Genomic DNA, 24,037 nt, shown 5'->3' on the forward strand with positions numbered 1-24,037 from the left:
CCCGCTCGGCTGCAGGAAGCACAGAGCAAGCGGGGCAGCCATGGTTGCAAGCCAGCAAGCCAGCGGGCAGCAGTGGGAGAGAAATTCGGAATTAAGCCTCTTCTGAAGCGGAGACGCATCCTCCGCGGCAGCAGAAAAGCCCCCTCGATCCAATAATATGGAAGCCCCAGAGGGCGAAAACTAAAATCCGCTGCCCCGCCGCACCACATTCGCTGCTCGTGTTTTATGATACACAGGAAGGACCAGGGTGGGATTATAACAAGAATAATAAATTTTGCGTTTTCTCAGGGCTTCCCTACCCTCGCGGCTCCTTTCCCACTCAGCTCCCATGAGGGAGGTGGCGGCATGGCGAAGAAGCTCCCAGGGTTGCGAGGATGAAGCGGGGAAGAGAAGCATGGACAGCGCCCTTGAGCTCCCTGGAAGAAAAAAACTGGCATATAAATGTTATACGTAAATAAAATAAAGATATGGGAAGAATAAGCTCTTGAGCGGGCGGTTTTTCTTTGATTTCTAAAATTAAAACCACACAAAATTGGACCTCAGCAGGATGTAAGCTCGGTCGGTGGGAGCAGAAGCCTCTTAATCCCAGGGTTGCAGGTTCGAGCCCCACGTTCGCCAAAAGATCCCCGCATTGCGCTAGATGACTCTTGTGGCCGCTTCCAAGTATATGATTTTATACTTTTTTTGGGGGGGGGCGATGCAGCATATTTTGGCTGCCCAGTCACAGCTACGCTGACACACGCCGACAATTTAAACTCTTTCCCGCTCCTATCCGAGCGCAGAGGCGGTTTTCCCAAAGCCAACCCGGAAGCACGGCGTTCAGGTGCCGGTCTAATATTTACAGCGCTATCTTGCGCAGGCGCACTGGGCGGAAGCTCTTGCGTCTAAACGGCGCGCCTCCGTGCCACGTGACCCCGCCCCCTTTCCTCGCGCTGCTTCCGCGCCGTCACGGCGCTGGGCTGCCGACGCGTCGACCTGGAGGCGGCGGAGTGGGCGTGGCTTGAGCCCGGTCCTCCTTCGCGCCCCTCTGAGGGGACGGAGACTGCGTGGCGCTCGAGGCTCCAGCAGCGGCTCTTCTTCAGGTGGGACGCCGGGGAAGGAGGTCGCTGAGCGAGCCGGGGTGGGGTGACATGGTGGACATGTGGCAGGGGGAGGCAAAGGGGTCGGTGGGTGAGCAGGCAGGCTGTGAGGGGTCGGCCCGAGCAGTGCCCCTGTGGTGGTGGCCCCATAAATGTGATAATGTGCACCCCTCTAAATCCTTGAGTGTGCTTCTAATAGAGAAGTTATGGTAGCCTGTTACTTTATGAAACTGCTGGTTTTGCAAGTTGCCGGCCCCCATTGGGGCAGAAATACAGCTAATATGCGAATCGCAAAGATCCAGCACAAAGCCAGAACATAAGTTGCTACGTGTAACACAGGTTCCCAACATGCACACTAACACAATGTAACAGAACGCGGTGGGAATCAGAACTTAATCAGCACAAATTGCCAGTGCTTATTGTGCATGTGTATTAAACATGTTCTCGAAGCTACCAGCATGAGTTTGACCAAACTGCGGGAGGCAGTGGAAGACAGAAATGCCTGGCGTGCTCTGGTCCAGGGGGTCACGAAGAGTCCAACACGACTAAACAACAACAATTAAACATGAAATGAGGTAATGATGTTCAGTGGACGCTCGGGTTGCACGTTTGCAACCCACAGTGTTCGCAACCCGCAGCAGTGCGTCTGCACACGTGCAGGTTGCAATTCAGCACAAAGCACGATTTAGCGCTTCTTCGCATGCATGACCGCCGAAACCCGGAAGTAACCCGTTCCGGTACTTCCAGGTTTCGGTGGGTACATAACCCGAAAAAACGCAACCTGAAGCGTCTGCAACTCAAGGTGTGACTGTATATGATTAATCAAAATTGAAATGCTTTGTTTGAAACTTTATAAATTCACTGCCTGAACCACCAGACGCGGTTGCAGTTTTGCAGAATGATCTGACTAACCTATTGTTTTGCAATAAACAACATTGGACTCCTAACTCCTCACGTTTCTGAGTTTTATTGGCACGAACTCAGGAGTCCTGTTGTTCTGTGTAGCTGTTGTGGACAAGGAAAAAACTACAAATGAAGGTAAATCTTAAGAAGACCAGTACAGTAGTTTGAAGTTGCTATGACAAACATCAGAAGAGCCCTGGTGAATCATCTAGTCCAGCATCAAGTGGCCAGCCTATGGGAAGCCTTCAAGCAGGACCTGAGCGCAACAGCATTCTTCCCAGGTGTCATTCTGTGCTACTGACATTCAGAGGCATTTTGCCTTTGACAGTGAAGGTAGCATATAGCCGCCATGGCTAATAGGCAATGAGATATCCCGCTTTATCACTGCCCTAAGAAGTCTCAAAGCGGCCAACCATCTCCTTTCCCTTCCTCCCCCACAACAAACACCCTGTGAGGTGAGTGGGGCTGAGAGACTTCAGAGAAGTGTGACCAGCCCAAGGTCACCCAGCAGCTGCATGTGGAGGAGCGGAGACGCGAACCCGGTTCCCCAGATTACAAGTCTATTGCTCTTAACCACTACACCACACTGGCTCTCTAATGGGTACATACATTTGTTCCAGTGAACCCCTTTCAAGTCTGATTCTCGTGTGCTGGGTGCATTTTGTGATTACATCCAATATAATCTCTATTTTAAAGGCAGATCGTTTGATATTGGCACACTTCTTAGTGTCAAATTATGCTGCTTGGTTTGTAATTTTCTGAAATGTAGATTATTATTTTCCTGCAGAAAATACCCCTTCAGAGTGGGCTACAATGGAGATGGTTGAACCACTCTTGAACAGTGATGTAACTTTGGACCTTCAAGAGGCAAGTGAACTTTATTTCACTGTTTATCTATTTTCTAGATTTATACTTATAATATTTTTGCATTTCCAATCTGCTCATCCGAAAGCAGATGTAATGGATATTGAAAGACAGTGTTTCATTGCTCCTGAAAGCTGACATTGAAAGGAGGTGGACTCAAACTGTGCCTCTTTATCTCAGCAGGAGGCCAACAAAGAGGAAGGGCTAGGAGGAGAAACAGAAGATTCTGAAGACACTCAACTTCTATGGTGGGTCTCTTCCAGACAACCTGTTTATTCAGCATTCATCCTGATTTGCATGCCCAAAGCTTATGCAGTGGTTAGATGCTGTTCAGTCCTCATTGAGCAATCACTGATTTGCTTGAGATTTGCTTGCAGGGTGTTAACATGTCTGCCCATTAGTCATTTGTTCATCTCCCACTTTTCAGTCTGTTTCTCCATCACTTTCCAAACAGCAAAAGTTTTGAGTTGTTGTTTTTAAGTGGTTCTTTTTATACAAGGACAGCAAAGCATTTGCATTATATTAAATGCAAAGGGCATAGTTCTGGTATATGGCTAGGAGCAGATTCCAGTTTTGTGACATTGCAGTAATACTTTTTTCTCATTGAAAAATGTCTCTGGAGTAATCTATTCTGAAGAAAATAACCACTCAGATATTTTCCAGCTTATATTTCCATATTTAATAAAATTTGCACACCTCTTTCTATTAGTATTTTTGTTGAACTGAAGTTCAATTAATATATCTTATTCCAAATAGACTTCACATTTGCTTTGCATACAGGTTAACTCAAACCTTTTTAACTCAGTACTGCAGGTGATCCAAAGATGGAAGCCCTGGACAGCAGAAAAGAGAGAATTGCTAGAGACCCAGAGAGCTGCGATATCCCTTTTTATGTGTCTGAATTTGTGGAAAGAGAGGTTGGAACAGACTACGAGTCATTAAGCAAGCTTGGCAGACTTATTGAACAGCTGTCAGAAAATAAAGCAAAGCTAGAAGAACAGGTGAGTTGCATATGTTTGGTTTTTTAAAGAAGTACATGAACAAAGTGCACCCTGTTCACAAACTTTGAGCTGTGTTGTGTGTACAAATGATGGGCAGCATAGTCACTGATATTAGGGCTATGTCATGTTCACATATTGGAAATAACAATTCACTTGTTATCTGTGAATTGTCCCAATCTGTCCTTCAACATCTGGGAGGGATTTTATTTTTTAAAAAAAGTTGCACAATTTGGCTTGCATGTGTTATACTTGTAGATCATATTGAAAAATCATGTCCTATGCATGGATGGAATGCAGAATGGGCACAATCCCATTCTGCTGACTAGTTGGAGGCCCATGCAGTTAGACCATTCTTTGCAATTTGCATCTTCACCATATGTTCTTCCATTTATCCGTGCTTTCTATATCTCCTATGCTGTAGGTATCAGCCCCTTGTTTACTTCTGTGGTTTCATTTCTTTAATACAGTTCCTATATTCCTTCTTTTATGACAGTTATTTAGCTTACATAAATTGAGAACATGCTATTAATAATGAATCAATTACATTTGTTTCAGGGGAGGTGATATGGGAACTAGAGGATCTTTGGCCAGAGTCCAAAGCAGATTTAAAAGCTGTCGGGATTTTTTTTATTTTCATAATTGCATTTCATTCCAGTTTTAGGTTGTTCAGGCTATTCATGCATATCTGAAAGTTGGTTCCACTGAGCACAGTGGCCTAGTCCTCATGTCATATTAAACCATAGTTTAAAACAACCTAAGGTTTCTATGTAAATAGGTAGTGCTCATTTACATTAAATTCCTGCATTGCTTCTCCATGGATGAAACAAGCCAGTCTTCTGGTTTGTTTCTCTCCACACAAACCATGAGTGGTTGCCAAGACTGGCTCTGAGCATTGGGCATGCTAGCTGGGTTGTTGGGTGTTGAAGTCTAGCAACATCTGGAGACTCACAGGCTCCCCATTCCTGTTATAGATGGTCAGAAGTGTGAGGAAGCTGGGATTAATTCAATCAGTAGGGCATGAGGCTCTTAATTTCAGGGTCGTGGGTTTGAGCCCCATGTTGGCCAACAGATTCCTTCATTGCAGAGGGTTGGACTACATGACACTCAAGGTCCCTTCCAACTCTACAAGTCTATGATTCTATGAGGTCTAGTATAGTCTTACAGCTGAAACGAGGATTTAGGGATTGATCTGTTAGATTGCATGCTACTCTTGCCTTTTTCCTCTTACTTATGAAGTTCTCTCTCCCTTCGGGTTTGCTGTTACCTGTTCCCAGGGCAAGAAGAGAGAAGCAGTTGGTGTGCAATCAAATCCCATGTTACCCTTATTACGTCTTAAGCCTTAGTTTCAGTTATTTGTCTGAATTGGTCGAAATCAGCTACATATGTGTTCCTCTGCCACATAATAGAAATGTCTTACAGCGTACAGATGCCTGTTGCCTCTTTTACGCATATTTATATAGGTGCTCACAGTTTCGTCTGAAGTTCCCAAAAGAATTCAGAAGGCCTTACAGAATGCAGAAGACTCTAAGAAATCTCTCAATCAGCTTCTAGAGAAGGAAAGCCTGTTGTACGATTCAATTAACGATCACTTGATGACATCCAAGCCATGGATGGAGGATCTGGGTGTACTGATAAGTCAAATAAAAGAAGTTGAAAGGCACCTGGCTTATTTAAAATGGATTTCGCAAATAGAGGAGTTAAGGTAAATAGTACCTCACAGTATGTGTTTTGGGCATGATGAAAGATTTAGAGTCTCCAAATACTTTAAATTGTTTTTATGTGTTGCATTATATCTTGTCAATTTGTTTTGATGCTTTTTTTTGATAAAGCAACAACAACAACAACAATAATAATTACAATTACATACATACCTTGAAACAAGGTAGGGTACATTGAGCCCCCCTCTTTAAAATTAAAGTTGCAATTCTGTTGGTTACTGTGTGACGCAGAAAGGGTATATGACTGAATCAAGAGCCTTGTGTTCCCTCCCAGATAGCTGATTGGTAGACTTCTTATGTTTTTGAAAGGACTCTGTGTTGGATCAGAGGAGTTATGTGCTCTGCATTTGCATATGCTATTCCCCATCCGAAAGGATCATTGCTATGGGTCCATTGTTTTATTTAGGTGTTTTTGTGCATGTGTGTGGAATTTTTTTTAGTTTGCAAGCTTCTTTGAACAAGCTATAAATGGTTAACACAGTCCAGATTTGTTTGGTTTAAATAATTAAAAACTCCATATGCATTGTAAATACAGTGGTACCTCGGGTTAAGTACTTAATTCGTTCTGGAGGTCCGTACTTAACCTGAAACTGTTCTTCACCTGAAGCACCACTTTAGCTAATGGGGCCTCCTGCTGCCGCCGTGCCGCTGGAGCACGATTTCTGTTCTCATCCTGAAGCAAAGTTCTTAACCTGAAGCACTATTTCTGGGTTAGCTGAGTCTGTAACCTGAAGCGTATGTAACCCGAGGTACCGCTGTATTAATTTCCTACACAACAAAGTAGGAATATGTGGAGCCTTCAGCTGGGTGGGGCAAGATAATCAAAATAGTTAATAGATGTTGTGGTGCATCTGAATTTTTATAGTTTATTTAAATAGCTTGCCATGTGTCTTAGGTTGAGGTTTTTAACATTTTTAGCCTGATATTCTCTTGGTGTCCTGATATGCAGAAATCAGCAGTTGAAGTTTCTTACAGCATAGAAATGAGCACTGATACCTGCTAATCCCTGCAGATCCTGTTGGTGGATATTAACTTTTCTGTTCTGTTGTTTTGGTGAGAGGGTTCAGACAGATTTCTAAGACTTAGATTTCTTTAGATGATTTTAAGTGCAATTTTGTAGTGGTATTTGTTCAACTCCTCTGTCTACAAACATGTCGGTTGGCCATCTGATAAGGTGCACCAGCAACTGTAATATTAAGCACTTCATAAATAATTGTAAAATCAAGCAAGATCTTTTCACATTAGCCTGCTCACTTTTTTCTTTTCTAGCGACAACATTCAGCAATATCTCATGACTAACAATGTGCCAGAGGCTGCTACAACTCTAGCAACCATGGCTGAAGTTGATATCAAGCTTCAGGAGTCATCTTGTTCTCATCTTCTTTCTTTTGTAAGATCTACTGTTCAATTCTGGCACAAGATCCTGAAGGATAAATTGTCAAGGTAGGAATATGAAATAATTCTTTCAGTTTTGTTTTGCATTACTAAATCAGAGTAATTTTTATATGTTCTTCTATTGCAGTGATTTTGAGGAGACTTTAAATCATCTTCATTGGCCATTTGTTGGACCAACACAATCCCAGCCATTTGGCTTGGCTACAATGCCAGCCAACGCCCAAGAGATATACACAAACTTTGAGACACTCTTTTCTCAGCTTCTGAAACTACAAACTTCGTATCCTTGGAAAAAACATAAAGCTGGTCCTTCCCTAGTGGGCATATGCATAAGCTCCAAAGTAGTGTAGATTAAAGGTAAAGGGACCCCTGACCGTTAGGTCCAGTCGTGGCCGACTGGGGTTGCAGCGTTCATCTCGCTTTATTGGCCGAGGGAGCCAGCGTACAGCTTCCGGGTCATGTGGCCAGCATGACTAAGCCGCTTCTGGCAAACCAGAGCAGCGCATGGAAACGCCATTTACCTTCCCGCCGGAGTGGTACCTATTTATCTAGTTGCACTTTGACGTGCTTTTGAACTACTAGGTTGGCAGGAGCAGGGACCGAGCAACTGGAGCTCACCCTGTTGCGGGGATTCGAACCGCCGACCTTCTGATCGGCAAGTCCTAGGTTCTGCGGTTTAACCCACAGTGCCACCCGCTGTGGTAGATTACCTTGTGCTAAATGAATTATTATGGCATGCTAATTTTGCCACTAACTGGGAAAACAGAACAAAACGGCCTGGTATGCTCTTGTGCCTTGATCTGCAGAAACCGGCAGGTGAAGATTTTCACAACATGGATATATGCATTGCCACCGCCTTGCAACTGCAGATCAAGATGCAGATGTTAAGGATGGGATCCAGACCACATTTGGTCCCATCAGAATCAAGAGTCAAAAATTAGTCATGTCTAAGTTTCAGTGTGTGACCAGCTTGTTATGAATCCAACCAAATTGTCAGAGGTCAAGAATTCTGTGTTTATTTTTAAAAGTTTGGACCAAGAGAAGTTTGAGCAGAGTTTCATTTCTACATTGGGATTTTATTTATTATGCAGTGTACACTGTTGACCTCCCTGTAAAGCGGTTCCTGAGGGTTATGGGGATCCTCCAGAACTGTGTGAGATATGGGGGAAGTGAGCTGTAGCTAATATAAATCAATGCTTCTTGTCGTAGCAAAGTGACTTAATAACACTAATGGAGTCCAGAAAGATAAGCCTAAGCAAACTGAACAAAAACAGGGTATAATTTGAGGAGGAGTGAAGAGAGAGACTTTGTCTTTCATTTTGTACCCTGTAGATAGCAGGGAGGCGTACAAGCAGATCACACTATTCTGCCTGCTTATCATGATCCCTTCCAACATTTTTCTCACTTAGGATGTGGTCCAGAGATCTATATGCCTGTATCTGTATCAATAAGACGTTTAACTTTGACTCTTAAAAATCTCAGAGATGAACTATTAACCAAACCAAAACAGCTTCCAGAAAAATACATTCTTCCTCCATCTCCACCTATCATACTACCTATGCAGATCATGCTGGCTCCTCTTCAGAAAAGATTCAAGTATCATTTCACAGGAAACAGGCAAACAAATGTGCTGAGCAAGGTAGGCTGATGGTGTTGTACAAAACCATTTTATTAAATAGAACCTCCTAAAAGGATATGTGAAGGAAGGTGGGGTGTGGAATGGGATGTGCATATGTGCCTCTCAAAATTTACTAGTCTCCATCCATTTTCAGCCTTCATTTAAAATACATCCTTTAGCTCTCTAGATGTTGCTGGACTCCCAGTTCCCATGCGCCCCTGTCAGCATGGCTAATGGTCAGGGACGATGGGAGTTGTAGTCCAACATGCAACAGGCCACAAGTACCCCATCCCTGATCTTGCTCTTTTAACTCACACAGCTGCAACAGCAAAAATATGCAGACAACGTCTTATTAGTCAGAAGTAAACCTCTCCCTGCGTTACATTGGGAAGATTGGCATGTATTTGGCATTTTGTGCATCTTTTAAAATGTACAAAATACCGTATTTTTCGCTCCATAAGGCTGCACCTGACCATAAGGTGCACCTAGTTTTTAGAGGGAGAATTCAAGGGGGGGGGGAATTATTTAAAGGGTGCACTGAGCAGAGCCTGTATGCATCCCAGGCTCTGCTCAGTGCTCCCTTTCACGAGCTGCGCGGAGTGTGTGTGTGGCTCTTGGGGGGCTTTTCCCCAAGGAGCGAGAAGGGCAGTCCATCACTGACGGGCTGCCCTTCTCCCTCCTCGGGGAAAAGCCCCCAAGAGCCACACACACACTCCACGCGGCTCTTTAAAGGGAGCGCGGCTCTTGGGGGCTTTTGCGGGAAGTGGGGGAAGTGAGAGAGCCTCGCTCGGTCACTTCCCCTACTTCCCGCAAGAGCCATGAGCTCTTTAAAGGGTGCGCGGCTCCTGCGGGCTTTTCTACGGGGTAGGGGAATTCCCACCTCCCGCAAAAGCCCGCAGGAGCCGTGCACTCTTTAAGGAGTGTGCAGCTCCCATGGGCTTTTCTACGAGGAGGAAGAAGGGACTGACGTGGCCAGTCAGTCCCTTCTTCCTCCTGGGGAAAAGCCCGCAAGAGCCGCGTGGAGCTTGTGTGCGGCTCTTGGGGGCTTTTCCCACCTGCCTCCCCCCTGCATTCGCTCCATAAGACGCACACACATTTCCCCTTACTTTTTAGGAGGGAAAAAGTGCGTCTTATGGAGTGAAAAATACAGTAACACATGATTTTAGTAACAACTTTAAGTGAACTCTAGACATCTTATAAACATATTGGACTAACTTGATCTTGGTTTAATAATAATAATAATAATAATAATAATAATAATATTATCTTTATTGTCATTGCCCCCTCTCGGGGACAACGAAATTACTTGGCTGCTCCATCCACCCAGGTAGGGCACTCCACACAAAATTAAAACAACTATAAAAACACTAATTAAAACAATACAGTATAATACAGCAAGGAAGATTAAATGACTTTCAAAGTCCGGGCTTCCCATTCAGGGCCGAGATCGCTCTGGAGAAGAAGCTGTTCTTAAGACGGCTCGTTCTTGTCTTCATCGGCCTGTATCTCCGTCCCGACGGCAGGAGCTCGAAGAGACAGTGACCAGGATGCGATGGATCTTTTACTATGTCCAGTGCCTTCCTATGGCACCTTGTGGCATAAATCTGCTCTAAGGTGGAGAGTGGGCAGCCAACAATGCTCTTTTGCTGCTTTGCATGGATTTCCAATCTACCCCATTCTCCCAGTTTCCAGAAAGGTAGCTGTGTTGGTCTGTTGCAACAAAAACAACAAAGTGCCACAAGAGTTTGGTGTTTATATCCCTTCCATTGGCCTGTGACTCGAATAGTCTATTTCCTATATCTTTTAAGGAAATTCTTGTCTGTACTGCAGCACACACCTATAGCAAGCATGTGTTCTGCTTATTAAACTATTTTTGGTTAAGCACTTCCCTTGCCAAGCACAAACCACTTAATTTCTGGGAATATAAAAAGCAGTGGCGAGGGCTGCTAGAAAGGAACTGGGCCAACAGGCTAAGGTGATGTATGATCGGACAAAATAGGTTGCATCTTTGACCTAACAACCGATACTGTGAATTCTTCTCCTTTCTCCAAAGCCTGAATGGTACCTAACCCAGGTACTCATGTGGATAGGAAATCATGCTAAGTTTCTTGAAGACAAAATCCAACCAGCGTTGGACAAGGCAGGTGTATTGGTGAATGCAAAGGTAAGCATCTCTGTATATTGTTAACATACTGATAACCATGAAATTATACATTCAGCACAGGATGGGCAGAAGATTGACTGGAAACAACTGTTATGATCACTTGGGTGTTTTCCAGTTGATCAGCAAGGATTTCTGACTCCCAGTTGATTATTGGCAGCAGCAAGAAAGTGACACATGCAGACTACTGAAATTAAGAAAGATGGGGGGGTGGGCAAGATACTCAGTTTGAAAGGACTGTGAGAAAATGTTCTAGGCTCAGGATTTTTTAATTCTAAATGTGTCTCTTTTGCGCATGGGTGGTGGGGCATTGATTTTTTAAAAAAGGAGATTCCACCAGCCTGAAGTTTAACCATTTCTGATACAAATGCAGTTGTCATCTGAATTAATCTCTTTGTTTCTTCTTAAGCTGGAATTTTCCCGAGCTTTGGTGATGCTGATTCTTGAGAAGCTGGCTGCTGATATCCCTTGCTTGTTGTATGACGACAACCTCTTTTGTCACCTGGTGGATGAGGTACTCCTCTTTGAGAGAGAGCTGCACAGCGTTCATGGGTATCTCAACAGCTTGCCCAGCTGCATGCACATTCTCTCGGAAGAAACCTGTTTTCAAAGATGGTTAACTGTGGAAAGAAAATGTAAGACCTGACTTGGTTAAAAACCAGACCTGAAGAAATTGGGTGTTTGGGGAGGGGGGGCATTCCAAACTCCCCTACCTTGGGGGAATAACTGTTTTAAATCTGAACAAGTCTTGGAACTAGAGTTGTGCCCTAAATGTTTGCATTTGGGATAGAATTTACGGTGTACATAGTTTTCTGCAGAGGCCCATGATTGTAAGAAACACAGTCCGTGCTGCTGCTCCTAACGGTGTCAGGCTTTTGGTGGGGAGAGGTATATAGCTCTGTCTGATAATGATCCTGATGCACAGCAAAGGATATAGCTTGTTTCCTAATCAGGAGGCCTACTTGATAGCCGCTAGAGGGCTATCCCAGGAATATTAGTTGTCAGACATAGCATGGTAGAACCAGCTTTACTGAGAGAGGGTTAAGATGCCAATATCCATGAGTTAAGGCTAGATTTTTAGCCATTGAGACTATTGAGATAGGCTTCTAGGAGATGGCTGAGCTTGCCAAAGGAACACTGCTGTAACACCTGAGCTCTTCCGAGCTTTTTATCTACTGCAAAGCAAATCCCTGACAAAGAAAATAGAGGCAAGAACAGACTGTACCACCAGAGATGAGGCAGCAGATGCATATTTGCTTTCCATGTCAGATCCATCTTCCTATTTCTGCTTGAATAGTACTCTCTTAGCTATTCTTCTTGTTCCTGTTATTGTTCAGGAGACTTTAAAGTAGAGAAGAAACCACAATAGCAAAAGCAACTTGGAAAAAGATGCATTATTGCTAATTACCCCCTTATTACAGTTTATCGTAAAATTGAAGATCAGGTCAATAAGAAGTTGAGTTTGTAAAACCTATGAAATTCGAATAAACAACTGTAAAAATGTGGCACTAGGAAGTGTTAAGCTTTACTTTGGCTAATACTTGCATAAAGATAATACTGTTTGTCAGTTCTGTAAGGGATTTTAACAGTTTGTATAAGAGAACTCATCTGATTCCAGGGCGTTATTGATAAACATGCTCTCTTACTGGGTTCATATTGGTTGTTTTAGCTGTTACTAAGGTTCGTTCCGTTAACTCCTTTAGTTGAAGCAGCATCTTAACTTTGATTTGAAATTGCCATATTTAATGTTTTTCCCCTATCCCAAATTTCATTTTAAAAAGGAACAATTTGTTTCCCTCTTGAAATAAAATTTGAAATAATAAGGTAACTACAGTAAGTTATTCTATTTTAACTAAGGTAACTATTTAAATATTCTTCATTGGTTTTCTGTGCCTGGCAGTTGCTCTTCAAAAGATGGACTCGATGCTTTCATCTGAAGCTGCCTGGATATCACAGTATAAAGACATTACAGATGTAGATGAAATGAAAGTCCCAGATTGTGCTGAAACTTTTATGACTCTGCTACTGGTTATCACAGGTAATTATAACATTTCTGTTATAATTCAAGAACTGTAACGCAATCAACAAGGAGATCAACATTCTATCAGTGCCTACAGTCGTCACCTAATAATAATAATAATAATAATAATAATAATAATAATATATTATTTCTACCCCACCCATCTGGGTGGGTTTCCCCACCCAATCTGGGCAGCTTTCAACAGAATAAAACTTCAAACATTAAAAACTTCCCTAAACAGGGCTGCCTTCAGATGTCTTCTAAAAGTCTGGTAGTTGTTTATTTCTTTGACATATGATGGAAAGGCGTTCCACATGGCAGGTGCCATGACTGAGAAGGCCCTCTGCCTGGTTCCCTGAAACTTCGCTTCTCACAGTGAGGGAACTAACTGCCAGAAGGCCCTCGGCGCTGGACCTCAGTGTCCGGGCTGAACAATGGGGGTGAAGATGCTCATTCAGGTCTACTGGGCCGAGGCCATTTAGGGCTTTAAAGAAGTAAGAGTTAGAAATTGGAATTGCATTTGCATTGGAACAAATCAGTGTAGTTTCTGTTCATTCTTCTTTCCATCAGTGAATAATTCACAAGGTAGTCATGGCACTGTTAATACTAACAGCGTGGATATGTTGGGCAATTACTGCTGGGATAATGTACCTTTAAAAAAGAAAGACAATCTAAGAATACTCAGAAACCTAAAAGAAACCAAACATTGCTAATAATTATAGTATGGATTTTGAGTAGCATGGAGCAGCATCAGTTAATTCAGAGGAAGTTAATTGCCCTTTCCATCATTATCTCATGCATATCCCATTGAGTTGACTCGCACTCAACTGTGTGTAGTATTTCAGGTTTAGGCCTACAGAAATCAGTGGGGGAAAGTTAGTCATTGTTAACTTCAGGTGCATTGAAACCATGGTGGCTAACTTCCTCTCGATCCAGCCTAATGTGTTTTAGGTTGATACCCCTGTTTTATTAAGTTAGTTAGCAGTCAGTGTTGAGCCACAGTGCCGTAGAACAACAGACAAATGCCATTAGGGGAATGAAATGTGGCCTTTGTGTGTCTGCAGAACAAGTTCCCAGCCTGTCTTGTATTCATTAAAAATGCTCTTTCTGTGGGACAGCAGAGACTATGAAAAGGAGGCAAAAGTGTTAAATGCCATAGCGTGAAGCATTGAGCACATTAATAAACAATTTTTTGTAACACCATTCCCATTCCTTAAACAGGTCCACTTAAGTCTGTGATGAAATCTTGGACGGTAGGTGCTGTCAGGGGTTCAGGAGCAGAGGTGAGGGCAAGGGAGGAAACAGAGAGCGAGGGGGAGGAGGCAGAAGAAAGGATGAGTGATGACGACGACCCGAGATCTCCGAGTCTTTCCAGTGAATCAGAAGATTCACAAAAAGGAGCACCAGTGGCCAGGGCAAGGGGGGAGACTAGGGGGACACCCCAGGAAGATAGAGCCAGAGGGGACTCAGAGGGGAGCAGTTGGAGATCGGGACCAACGTCACCGCCAGAGAGTAGGAAAGAGGAAGAGCGCCAGGGATCAAGCGCTGGCAGCTTGCAACAGGAGGGAGGGCACGAGTCAGGAGTGGCCACACCTTCATCGGGGAGCGAAGTGACGGTTAGACGGAAAGTGGAAGGTTGGGCGCGCGCGCCAAGTTCAAATGCACAGGAAGGTGGCGCAGTAGGCAGCCCGGAAAGGGAGCCAGGTCCTAAAGCCCGGCGCAAGGAGACAGGAGAGTCAGGGGGGTCAGCATCAGAAGAATCCCGGAAGGAGGAGACCCAGGGGGGCAGAGGGACCCAGAGGAGAACTGTCAGGCGGAAAAGGTGGAGCAGGGCTAGGATATTAAGTTGGTGCGCAAGGGGCGGAGACTCAGACGGAGCTTCGCCGATCTAAGCATAAGACGTAGGGTTGCACGCAGCAGCTCGAGAATGGAGACGGTAACTCAATAAAGACTTTTATTTAACGATCGCTGGCTAGCGTGATCCTCTGTGAGCTAGGATCTGGAAGTAACCCTGACAGTAAGCTCCGTCACATCAAATTGTGGGCATCCACGGCCTCGCGGAGAGGAGAGAAAGCGGGTGCCTACAAGAGAGCTCACGAACGGCAGACAATATGACGGCCGAACAGCAAATAACGGAACTCAGAGAAGCAGTTTCACGACTGAATGCCGAGGCGCTGGCGTCCAGGAAGAGAGAGGAGGAAGCAGCTGCCGCCTACAGGGATCTCCAGGTCAGGTTGGACGTGCTTACGAAGCAAGGGCAACAGACTCCCAAACCAGAGGGGATTGGGTTGGGGAGACGCACAGGCGGTCTGGTCTCTCACTTCGATGGGAATTTGCAACAGTACCCCAACTTTAGAGCAGACGTAATGTGTGCACTGCAACTGCTGCACAAAGACTTTAGAGATGAACAAGAGAAAGTGGGGTTCGTCATGTCCCATTTGCATGGAGACGCTAAAGCATGGCTGCGCAATTTGTGGAGAGATAAGGATCCTGCGCTCCAAAATGCGGACGCCTTTATTAAAGCGATGGATGGCTGTTTTTTATCAAGCATTGACGTGGATCTTGCCCGAAAGGAGGTGCATGGACTAAGGCAAGGGAGGGCCAGCGTAAGGCAGTATCATGCCCGCTTTTTCGCTTTGGTCAGTGCCCTGGAATGGGACAGAGATTCGGCTCCTGTCAGAGACCTTTTTTGGGAGGGCTTGCACAACTCGGTTAAAGATGAGATTGCGAGGGGGGAGAGACCCCGGACCACGCAGGAGATCGTTCAGAGGGCGCTGGCGGTGGGGGTGCGGCTGGAAGAACGTCCGTGGAGCAGGGACGAAGGGCGCAGCGGGCGCGAACCAGCCAGGGGCTCCTCCTTCCTTCCCAGAGAAGCAGCGCGTGCGCAATCCACGCCTCCAACAGGGGGAGGGGTGGAACCGATGGAGGTTGGAAGTGCAAGGGCTCAGTCAGCAGCCAGAGCCCTAGCACCGGCAACAGTGAAAGCGAAGCCTCCTAGAGGGAACAGGAAGTGTTATATCTGCGAGGATCCAGGGCATATGGCGAAAGAGTGTCCCCGGAGGCTCCACAAGCACACTGCAGCCTCAGCAATGGTGACTGCAGCAACGCAGCACGGAGAACCACAGCAGGGAAACGACGATGTCTGGCTGGAGGAAGAGGCACTGGGGCCCAGCCAGATGTGTCAGTGAAGCAGTCCCCAGAGATTTTACCGCCCATGGACCCCCTCCCGCCCAAGCCAGTAGTGAGGCTCACCGCATCGCTCCAGCTACCCAATGGAATCACCATGGACGTGCCAATCACCGTCGACTCGGGAAGCAATGCAGACTTCATAGGGCAGGACTTTGTCGACCGGCACGCTATACAGTTGCTGCCTGCCACGCTGCCCCTGCAGGTCGTCACGGTGGATGGCAGGGAGCTGCTAGGGGGGCAAGTGGTGAAGCAGACGCCACCTATGGTGCTGCGGCTTGGAAATCACAGGGAAATCATCAGCTTCAACGTCACTCAACTCTCGGACACGCCTATTGTATTGGGCATGAGTTGGCTGGACAAGCACAGCCCGACGCTGGCTTGGTACCAGAGGCAGCTGACCTTCGGCTCTTCCTTTTGTGCTGAACACTGCATCATGCCCCAGCAGGAAGGGGAGCAAGAGGAGTCACAGCTGCTGCTAGGCACGCTGCAAGCGATTCCCCACAAGTACGCAGAATTTTTGGAGGTTTTCTGCGAGAAGGAGGCAGACAAGCTACCCACCCACAGACCATATGACTGCAAAATTGACCTGCTGCCGGGGGCGGCGCTGCCCAAAGGGAAGCTGTATTCCATGTCTGAAGACGAACTGCAGGAACTCAAAGAGTTCATAGATCATAATTTGAAGCGCGGTTTCATCCGAGAGTCCCAGGCAGCGGGGGGCAGTCCTGTATTCTTTGTGAAGAAGCGAGACACGCCCCAAAAAAGGCTCGTAGTGGACTACCGCATTTTGAACAGTGTGACCAAGCCATCGGACTTCCCCATGCCCCGAATCGACGACCTCCTCGCAAAAGTACGCAAGGGCAGCGTGTTCACCAAGTTGGACCTGCGAGGGGCGTACAACCTCATTCGCATGCGGGAAGGAGATGAGTGGAAGACAGCCATGTTCACGCCCCTGGGCACCTACGAATATAGGGTTATGCCTTTTGGATTGCAAAATGGCTCCCACGTTTTTCAAGCTTTCATGCATCACGTGTTGGCGGGGCTCCTCTACAAAACGTGCGTCTGTTTCTTGGATGACATCCTGATCTTTTCGGAATCGCAGCAGGAGCATGACAGACACGTCAGGGAAGTGCTGAGCCGGCTACAGCAACATAGGCTTTACGCCAAGCTGGAGAAGTGCCAATTCGACGTGACGGAGGTGGATTTCCTGGGCTACAAGTTGTCTGACAAGGGGCTCGCCATGGACAGCGCCAAGGTTCGAGCGGTGTTGGATTGGAAAAGCCCACGCAACCGGAAGGAGGTCCAACGGTTTGTCGGCTTCGCGAACTTCTATCGCAAGTTCATCAAAGGCTTCGCTATGCAAACAGCGGCCATCACGGACACGCTCAGTTCCAAGAAAAAGAAGTTCATCTGGACAGCACAGGCGGAGCAGTCCTTTCAGGCACTCAAACGTCTCTTCGCGTCGGAAGAGCAGCTGCTGCATGTCGACCCCAGCAGGCCGATGAGGGTCGAGACAGACGCCTCGGACAGAGCCGTGGGAGCAGTCCTGCTGCAGAGAGACCCGCAGGGGGTTTGGCGGCCGGGGGCGTTTTACTCCAGGAAGCTCAGCAAGTCCGAACAGAACTACACCATCTGGGACAGGGAGTTGCTGGCCATTCATGCAGCATTCAAAGCGTGGAGGCACTTCCTGATCGGCGCCAAGCACACGGTGCAGGTCTGCACGGACCACAAGAATCTGGAGCACTGGCGCACGGCACAGTTCCTGAACCAGGCAACGGGGAGTGGCACAGGAGGTGCGCCTCAACGAAGTCACGGAGATTTTGGACTCCAGATGGGGGGAAGAGGGGGTAGAATACCTTCTCGCTAAGGAGGGCACCCCGGCCAGTGCCAACAGCTGGGTGCCGGGCTACGCTTTAGATGAACCTCTGCTCAAGGAAGAGTTTCATGCCCTCTTCCCCCATAGGCCAATGCCAGCGGACTTTTTCGACGACTGGCTTTTCACGCCCACGCTTTCAGCCAGCACGTTCCGGGGGTTCGACTCGGATGAGGAACCGACACGAGACGCCCGTTCCCCGGAGGGGTCACCCTCGGGGTCTGCTTCAGAACCCTCGTATTGGTGGGATGATCGACCAGAGGAGCAGTGGCGCAGAAAGTGGCTGGAGGGTCCAGGACGAGCAACGCCTCCAGAAGGAAGCGAGGGAGAGACGGACATGGACGTTTTCGGGGACGACCAGGGTTTCGAGCACGGCGGCACAGAGATGGAAGCAGAGGTGACCGTCGTCGACGAGAGCAGGGAGGAAGACATTCGTCCCCTTGACACTGCAGCACCCAGTTCCCGCACCGGAAGGAGGGGAGGGGGGAAGAGGGGGCTTCGAGGGGGGGATGGATGTCAGGGGTTCAGGAGCAGAGGCGAGGGCAAGGGAGGAAACAGAGAGCGAGGGGGAGGAGGCAGAAGAAAGGATGAGTGATGACGACGACCCGAGATCTCCGAGTCTTTCCAGTGAATCAGAAGATTCACAAAAAGGAGCACCAGTGGCCAGGGCAAGGGGGGAGACTAGGGGGACACCCCAGGAAGATAGAGCCAGAGGGGACTCAGAGGGAAGCAGTTGGAGATCGGGACCAACGTCACCGCCAGAGAGTAGGAAAGAGGAAGAGCGCCAGGGATCAAGCGCTGGCAGCTCGCAACAGGAGGGAGGGCACGAGTCAGGAGTGGCCACACCTTCATCGGGGAGCGAAGTGACGGTTAGACGGAAAGTGGAAGGTTGGGCGCGCGCGCCAAGTTCAAATGCACAGGAAGGTGGCGCAGTAGGCAGCCCGGAAAGGGAGCCAGGTCCTAAAGCCCGGCGCAAGGAGACAGGAGAGTCAGGGGGGTCAGCGTCAGAAGAATCCCGGAAGGAAGAGACCCAGGGGGGCAGAGGGACCCAGAGGAGAACTGTAAGGCGGAAAAGGTGGAGCAGGGCTAGGATATTAAGTTGGTGCGCAAGGGGCGGAGACTCAGACGGAGCTTCGCCGATCTAAGCATAAGACGTAGGGTTGCACGCAGCAGCTCGAGAATGGAGACGGTAACTCAATAAAGACTTTTATTTAACGATCGCTGGCTAGCGTGATCCTCTGTGAGCTAGGATCTGGAAGTAACCCTGACAGGTGCTTTCTAACAAAAGAGAGCCTTTAAAAATATGAAATAATTTACCAAATTCCTTGTAATGTGTTCTGCATAGATAGGTATAAACACCTTCCTGCAGCTGCCCGAAAGCTTCAGTTCCTGGAATTGCAGAAGGAGTTGGTGGATGACTTCAGGATACGGCTAACTCAGGTTATGAAGGAAGAGACCAGAGTGCCTTTAGCCTTTCGCTACTGCGCCATCCTCAATGCTGTGAACTACATAGCAACAGTCCTGGCAGACTGGGCGGACAACGTTGTAAGTGATGATCATTTTACATATCTACAGTTGCTCTTTGTGGATTGCCAAAACCTAATTTCAAAAGCATTTTGTTACACAACTGCTCCTATTTATTCACTTGCCTTTCACTTGCACTGATAGAATTCAGTACATTTTCAAAGTGCAGGGGATCAGATTGCGGCCATTTTAAGGTTCCACATTGTTGGGAGGTATCCATGCTCAAGCAACCCTCAAATGTATAAAATTTTTGGATGGCAGTAAATACAGCAGGGTCTTCATGTCTATCTAGTTCTTTTTGCAGCTTCAGCAGGCGGCGCTGGAAGTTTGTGCTGATAGCAACGCACTAAATAAGCTGCAGCTAGGACAACTGGCTTCCATGGAAAGCTCCGTATTTGACGACATGATCAACCTCCTGGAGCGACTAAAGCATGACATGCTGACACGTCAGGTGGACCATGTCTTCAGAGAGGTCAAAGAGGCTGCCAGGATGTACAAAAAGGAAAGGTAATACTTTGCTGGACACATTTTCATTTGTACACAGTTTGGAAGGGAGTGAAGGGGAATTTTAAAAATGTATAGCCTGCGTTCTTCTTCCTACAATACTGTATGCCATTAGCTTGTTTTATAAACCCTGATCCTGCAGAATTCATCTGGCAGGATACAGATATCTGAAAGGAATGATCTGGATGACTATTTTGAGGGAGAACAGTCATCAAGAAATTATATTCCGTGCTTGTTGTGAGATTGATAAATAAATCGGCTGTTTTATCGTGCCATGAAAAACACTTGTGTCTTCAGGATGTAGTAAGAATTTTTGCCATTTAGAGAACCCAGTTTTATCACCTGAATATTCAGGGGACGACGACCTTAGAGTAATTCTTCCAGTTCTAGAGTAGTTGTGCGGTTTGACCCAGTAGTGTTACAGCTTTGGAACACAGAATTGCTTCCAAAAACTGTCTTAATGTTCAAGATGGTTAAATAAAGCCATGCTTGTTTTTATTTTAAGAGTCCACTATGATTCCACTTTGTTTTATCATATATCATATCGTATCACAGAGTTCAAAGGGACCCCCGACGATCATCTAGTCCAACCCCCTGCAGTGCATGAACATGCAGCTGTCCCTCCCATTCAGGGATTGAACCTGCAACCTTGGCATTGTCAGCACCATGCTCTAACCAACTGAGCTATCCAGGATGGATACTAGTCACTGTGGTTTTGGGATCTAGTAATGTATTAAAATACATTCCTCCCCCTTGCCCCATACTGCTGGCAAGGATGATGTTGCTGCGTTCCCACCATCCCTGGCCCATTAGGTACCCTAACTGAGGCCAATGGGAGTTGGACTCCATCAACATCACAGGTCACAGGTTCACCATCCCTGTGCAATGGAGAGAGATTCCTAATGCCAGTGGCGAAATGCAAAGATGATGTACTGGTTGTGTCTCCTAGACATTAGCAGGTGTGTTTCCGGACTCTCTACTCCTTGAGAGCTTTGAACCAGAATGTCAGGGGTGGAAGCTGCGCTCTGCCATTGAGCTAGATGTGGTCCCCTTCCCCATCTGTCAAGATAATGGGCTTATCTGGAATCGCAAACGGAAACAGTGTCTTATAAACTCCCAAGCAAACTTGGAGTTGGGTGCTGTCAGAAGCCTTCCTTTGCAGTGATGATTTTCTGTTTTTTTCAGGTGGCTGTCTTTGCCCTCGCAGTCAGAACAGGCTGTGATGTCTCTGTCAGTCACTGCCTGCCCACTGCTAATGACCTTGAGAGACCAGCTCCTACAACTAGAGCAGCAGCTTTGCTACTCGTTGTTCAAAATCTTCTGGCAAATGCTTGCAGAGAAGGTGGACTTGTTTATCTATCAGGAAGTAAGTGTCTGTCCTGGGTGACTAGGGCCGTAATGATAAATCATGCCAGAAATGTTCACTATGACCTGCCTGTTCTTTGTATGCTGTGTACAGATCATTCTGGCCAATCACTTTAATGAAGGAGGAGCAGCGCAGCTGCAGTTCGACATGACCAGGAATCTTTTCCCTTTGTTCTCACATTACTGCAAGAGGCCAGAGAATTATTTCAAACAGTAAGTAAAACATATCTCACTTTCTAGTTTACTTTGAAACTTATATATTGGGGGGGGGGGGGACTAGAGAAAGAGTTGCAAGGAACCTCTTCCTCCTACCCTTTTGTTATGAACACTTTTCTGAGAAAGCGTATGAGAGAGAGAGAGAGTCATCCCTTTTAAGAGTTTTAATAAAAATGTAAACTGGCTAGAGCAAGTGTGGTGTAATGGTTAAGAGCGATAGACTCGTAATCTGGGGAACCGGGTTTGCGTCTCCGCTCCTCCACTTGCAGCTGCTGGGTGACCTTGGGCTGGTCACACTTCTCTGAAGTCTCTCAGCCCCACTCACCTCACAGAGTGTTTGTTGTGGGGGAGGAAGGGAAAGGAGAATGTTAGAGAATGTTTGAGACTCCTGAAGGGGAGTGATAAAGTGGGATATCAAATCCAAACTCTTCTACTTCTTCCTCTTCCTCCTCCTCCTCTTCTTCTTCTTCTTCTTCTTCTTCTTCTTCTTCTTCTTCTTCTAGCATTTACAGTAGGGTTGGTTATATTGCAATTTTATGCCATTAGATCTACAGGTATATGGCAGTTAGTTAGTTAGTTAGTTAGTTAAATAAGCAAGCAAGCAAGCAAGCAAGCAAGCAAGCATATAAAGACCACTGCTTAATAGTTTTACATCACTGTTGGGGAATAATTATGGGACAAGTTTAAGGCATAAAAGCATAAGATTGTGGTCCTTGCCAAATTAACTGGAAGACAGTAGTTAAATAACATAACTTCTGCAAGCATGGGTTCCCTCCCCCGTTTGTACAAAAAAGTGTACTTACCATTTACAGGCTGAGGTATTAAGTGAGATATTTGTCACTTAAAGGGGAAAAAAGCTGATATAGCATGAAGATCTGTTGTTCCGATTTCTGTTTTAAATGTGGTTTGTCATGTAGCAGGATGGGCTGCTATATAAGCAACAAGCCTAAAGTTCCCCTCCAAGCGTTTGCATAGCTCTCTAGTTTTTCCCGTTCTGAAATGAGGACTTTCTTGTTTTCATTTGCAGCATAAAGGAGGCCTGTATTGTGCTGAATTTAAATGTTGGCTCAGCCCTGCTTTTAAAGGATGTTCTTCACTCAGCCACTGAAAACAGAACTGAAACCATCCTGAATTCAAGTCAGCCCACAGCAATGGCAGCATTAAATGAACTTGGAATTTACAAGTTAGCGCAGCAAGATGTCGAGATTCTTCTTAATTTGAGAACAAACTGGCCTAACACTGGGAAATGAGCAAACAGAGAGATTAATCACTGTTGCATTCTGTGAGAAACAAAGCCAACTTTATCAATGCTCCTACTTTTCTCTGTGCTAAACTAACTTTTTCAGTGAAGATGAAAGAGCTGCATACATGTCACAGTTTCCAAGATACTATTTCGTGCTGGGTACAGTTCAGCAAGTATTATAATTGAACAATATGTTCAGCTGGAATATATTCTTGTCTAACACCAGTGTGACAAATACAGTTTTCTCAGCTGACTTTCTGTGGTAATCAAGTAAAGTTATTGTCATTACAGGGCATATTCTAATACATCTAAAACATTGTGTACATACATGTGCACAAGCAACAAGCCCCTTACAGGAACAGATTAAGAGTGTGTGTCTCTTAATCTCAAGGTCGTGGATTGGAGCCCCACACAGGGCAAAAGATTAATGCACTGCAGAGGGTTAGACTAGATGATCCTTGTGCTCCCTTCGAACTCTACAATTCAATGATTCTATTCTAGGATCCTTCTAGGAGTTTGTGGGAACTGCATTTTATGAGCTAACCTAAGTGGCTTCCCCTTGTTGGCTGTTCAGTCACACAGATTCCTGTTAAGTCTGGCTGGACTGTTGCTAGGGTTTTCCAACAACTCTTTGCAAGGGCTCTGAGCTGTTAACACCAGACATATTGCAGTGGTCCGCTATCAACACTAGGGGCTTACAGCGGTTTGCAGCATTTTCTGTGATTTCTATGCCTTTGTCTGGAAGTCTAGAGCACTCTGAAACAGCTGCAGCCCTGATCAAACTGAAGACCAGCCAGAGAGAACTTGAGAACTGGTTTGTCTTTTTGTCTTCCTGGGCTGTTCCTGTCGACATCCCCCATTGCTGAGGACTGAGATTTTGCATTTTCCCTGATGAAGAGCAAGTAAACAACTGTTTAATTATTTGTTTGTTGAAAAATTGGGCTGGGGGGTTGCTACAGGCCTGGGTAGAAAGAGGGGAAAGCAAAGGCTGGAGAAATAAAAAGGAGTGGTGTCAAGATATAGGTGGCCTAGCTAAAGTCCGTGGCAGATCATGAATAGTGCAGTATTGATAATTATCTGGTGGAAATTGGGAGCCAGTGGCCAGGTTGGTCTGAGGGTGCCTTGTGTAAAAGGTTACACAGGTAAGTTTTTAAAGGTGGCCAAACTGAGGTCAGAAGTACAGCCATAGGAGCTTTGGGGTGCAGAGAGAGTTTAGTTTGTTTCATTTCATAAAATTAATACACTGGTTTAAAAAACACAAACACAAGGCTCCCCCAAACCTCAAAGCGATTTACAAGAGGATTTGCCACAATAGCTGAACTGGGTTGTGAGAATAATTGGCTGGCATGGAAATGGGGGGGGGGGGA

General features: G+C 46.2%; 1 protein-coding gene across 4 annotated transcripts; it reads left to right on the top strand.

The window, feature by feature from the left end:
- Nucleotides 1-928: 928 nt before the first annotated feature.
- On the top strand, nucleotides 929-23,591 carry RINT1 (RAD50 interactor 1). Of its 4 annotated transcripts, none has more exons than XM_082239611.1 (16): nucleotides 929-1,082; nucleotides 2,770-2,849; nucleotides 3,027-3,094; nucleotides 3,652-3,847; nucleotides 5,308-5,549; nucleotides 6,835-7,008; nucleotides 7,088-7,240; nucleotides 8,443-8,599; nucleotides 10,632-10,742; nucleotides 11,149-11,374; nucleotides 12,640-12,777; nucleotides 19,164-19,363; nucleotides 19,635-19,849; nucleotides 21,032-21,212; nucleotides 21,306-21,424; nucleotides 22,455-23,591. In XM_082239611.1, exons 2-16 carry the CDS (start codon nucleotides 2,796-2,798, stop codon nucleotides 22,675-22,677), a joined length of 2,457 nt encoding a protein of 818 aa, XP_082095737.1. In that variant the 5' UTR covers nucleotides 929-1,082; nucleotides 2,770-2,795; the 3' UTR covers nucleotides 22,678-23,591. The 4 variants fall into 4 exon arrangements, with proteins under 4 accessions (XP_082095737.1, XP_082095734.1, XP_082095735.1 ...); XM_082239608.1 differs by having other exon boundaries at nucleotides 3,030-3,094; XM_082239609.1 differs by lacking the exon at nucleotides 3,027-3,094 and having other exon boundaries at nucleotides 996-1,082.
- Nucleotides 23,592-24,037: the final 446 nt, after the last annotated feature.

Source organism: Podarcis vaucheri (assembly GCF_965113315.1).
Source record: "Podarcis vaucheri genome assembly, chromosome: 10".
NCBI lineage: Eukaryota > Metazoa > Chordata > Lepidosauria > Squamata > Lacertidae > Podarcis > Podarcis vaucheri.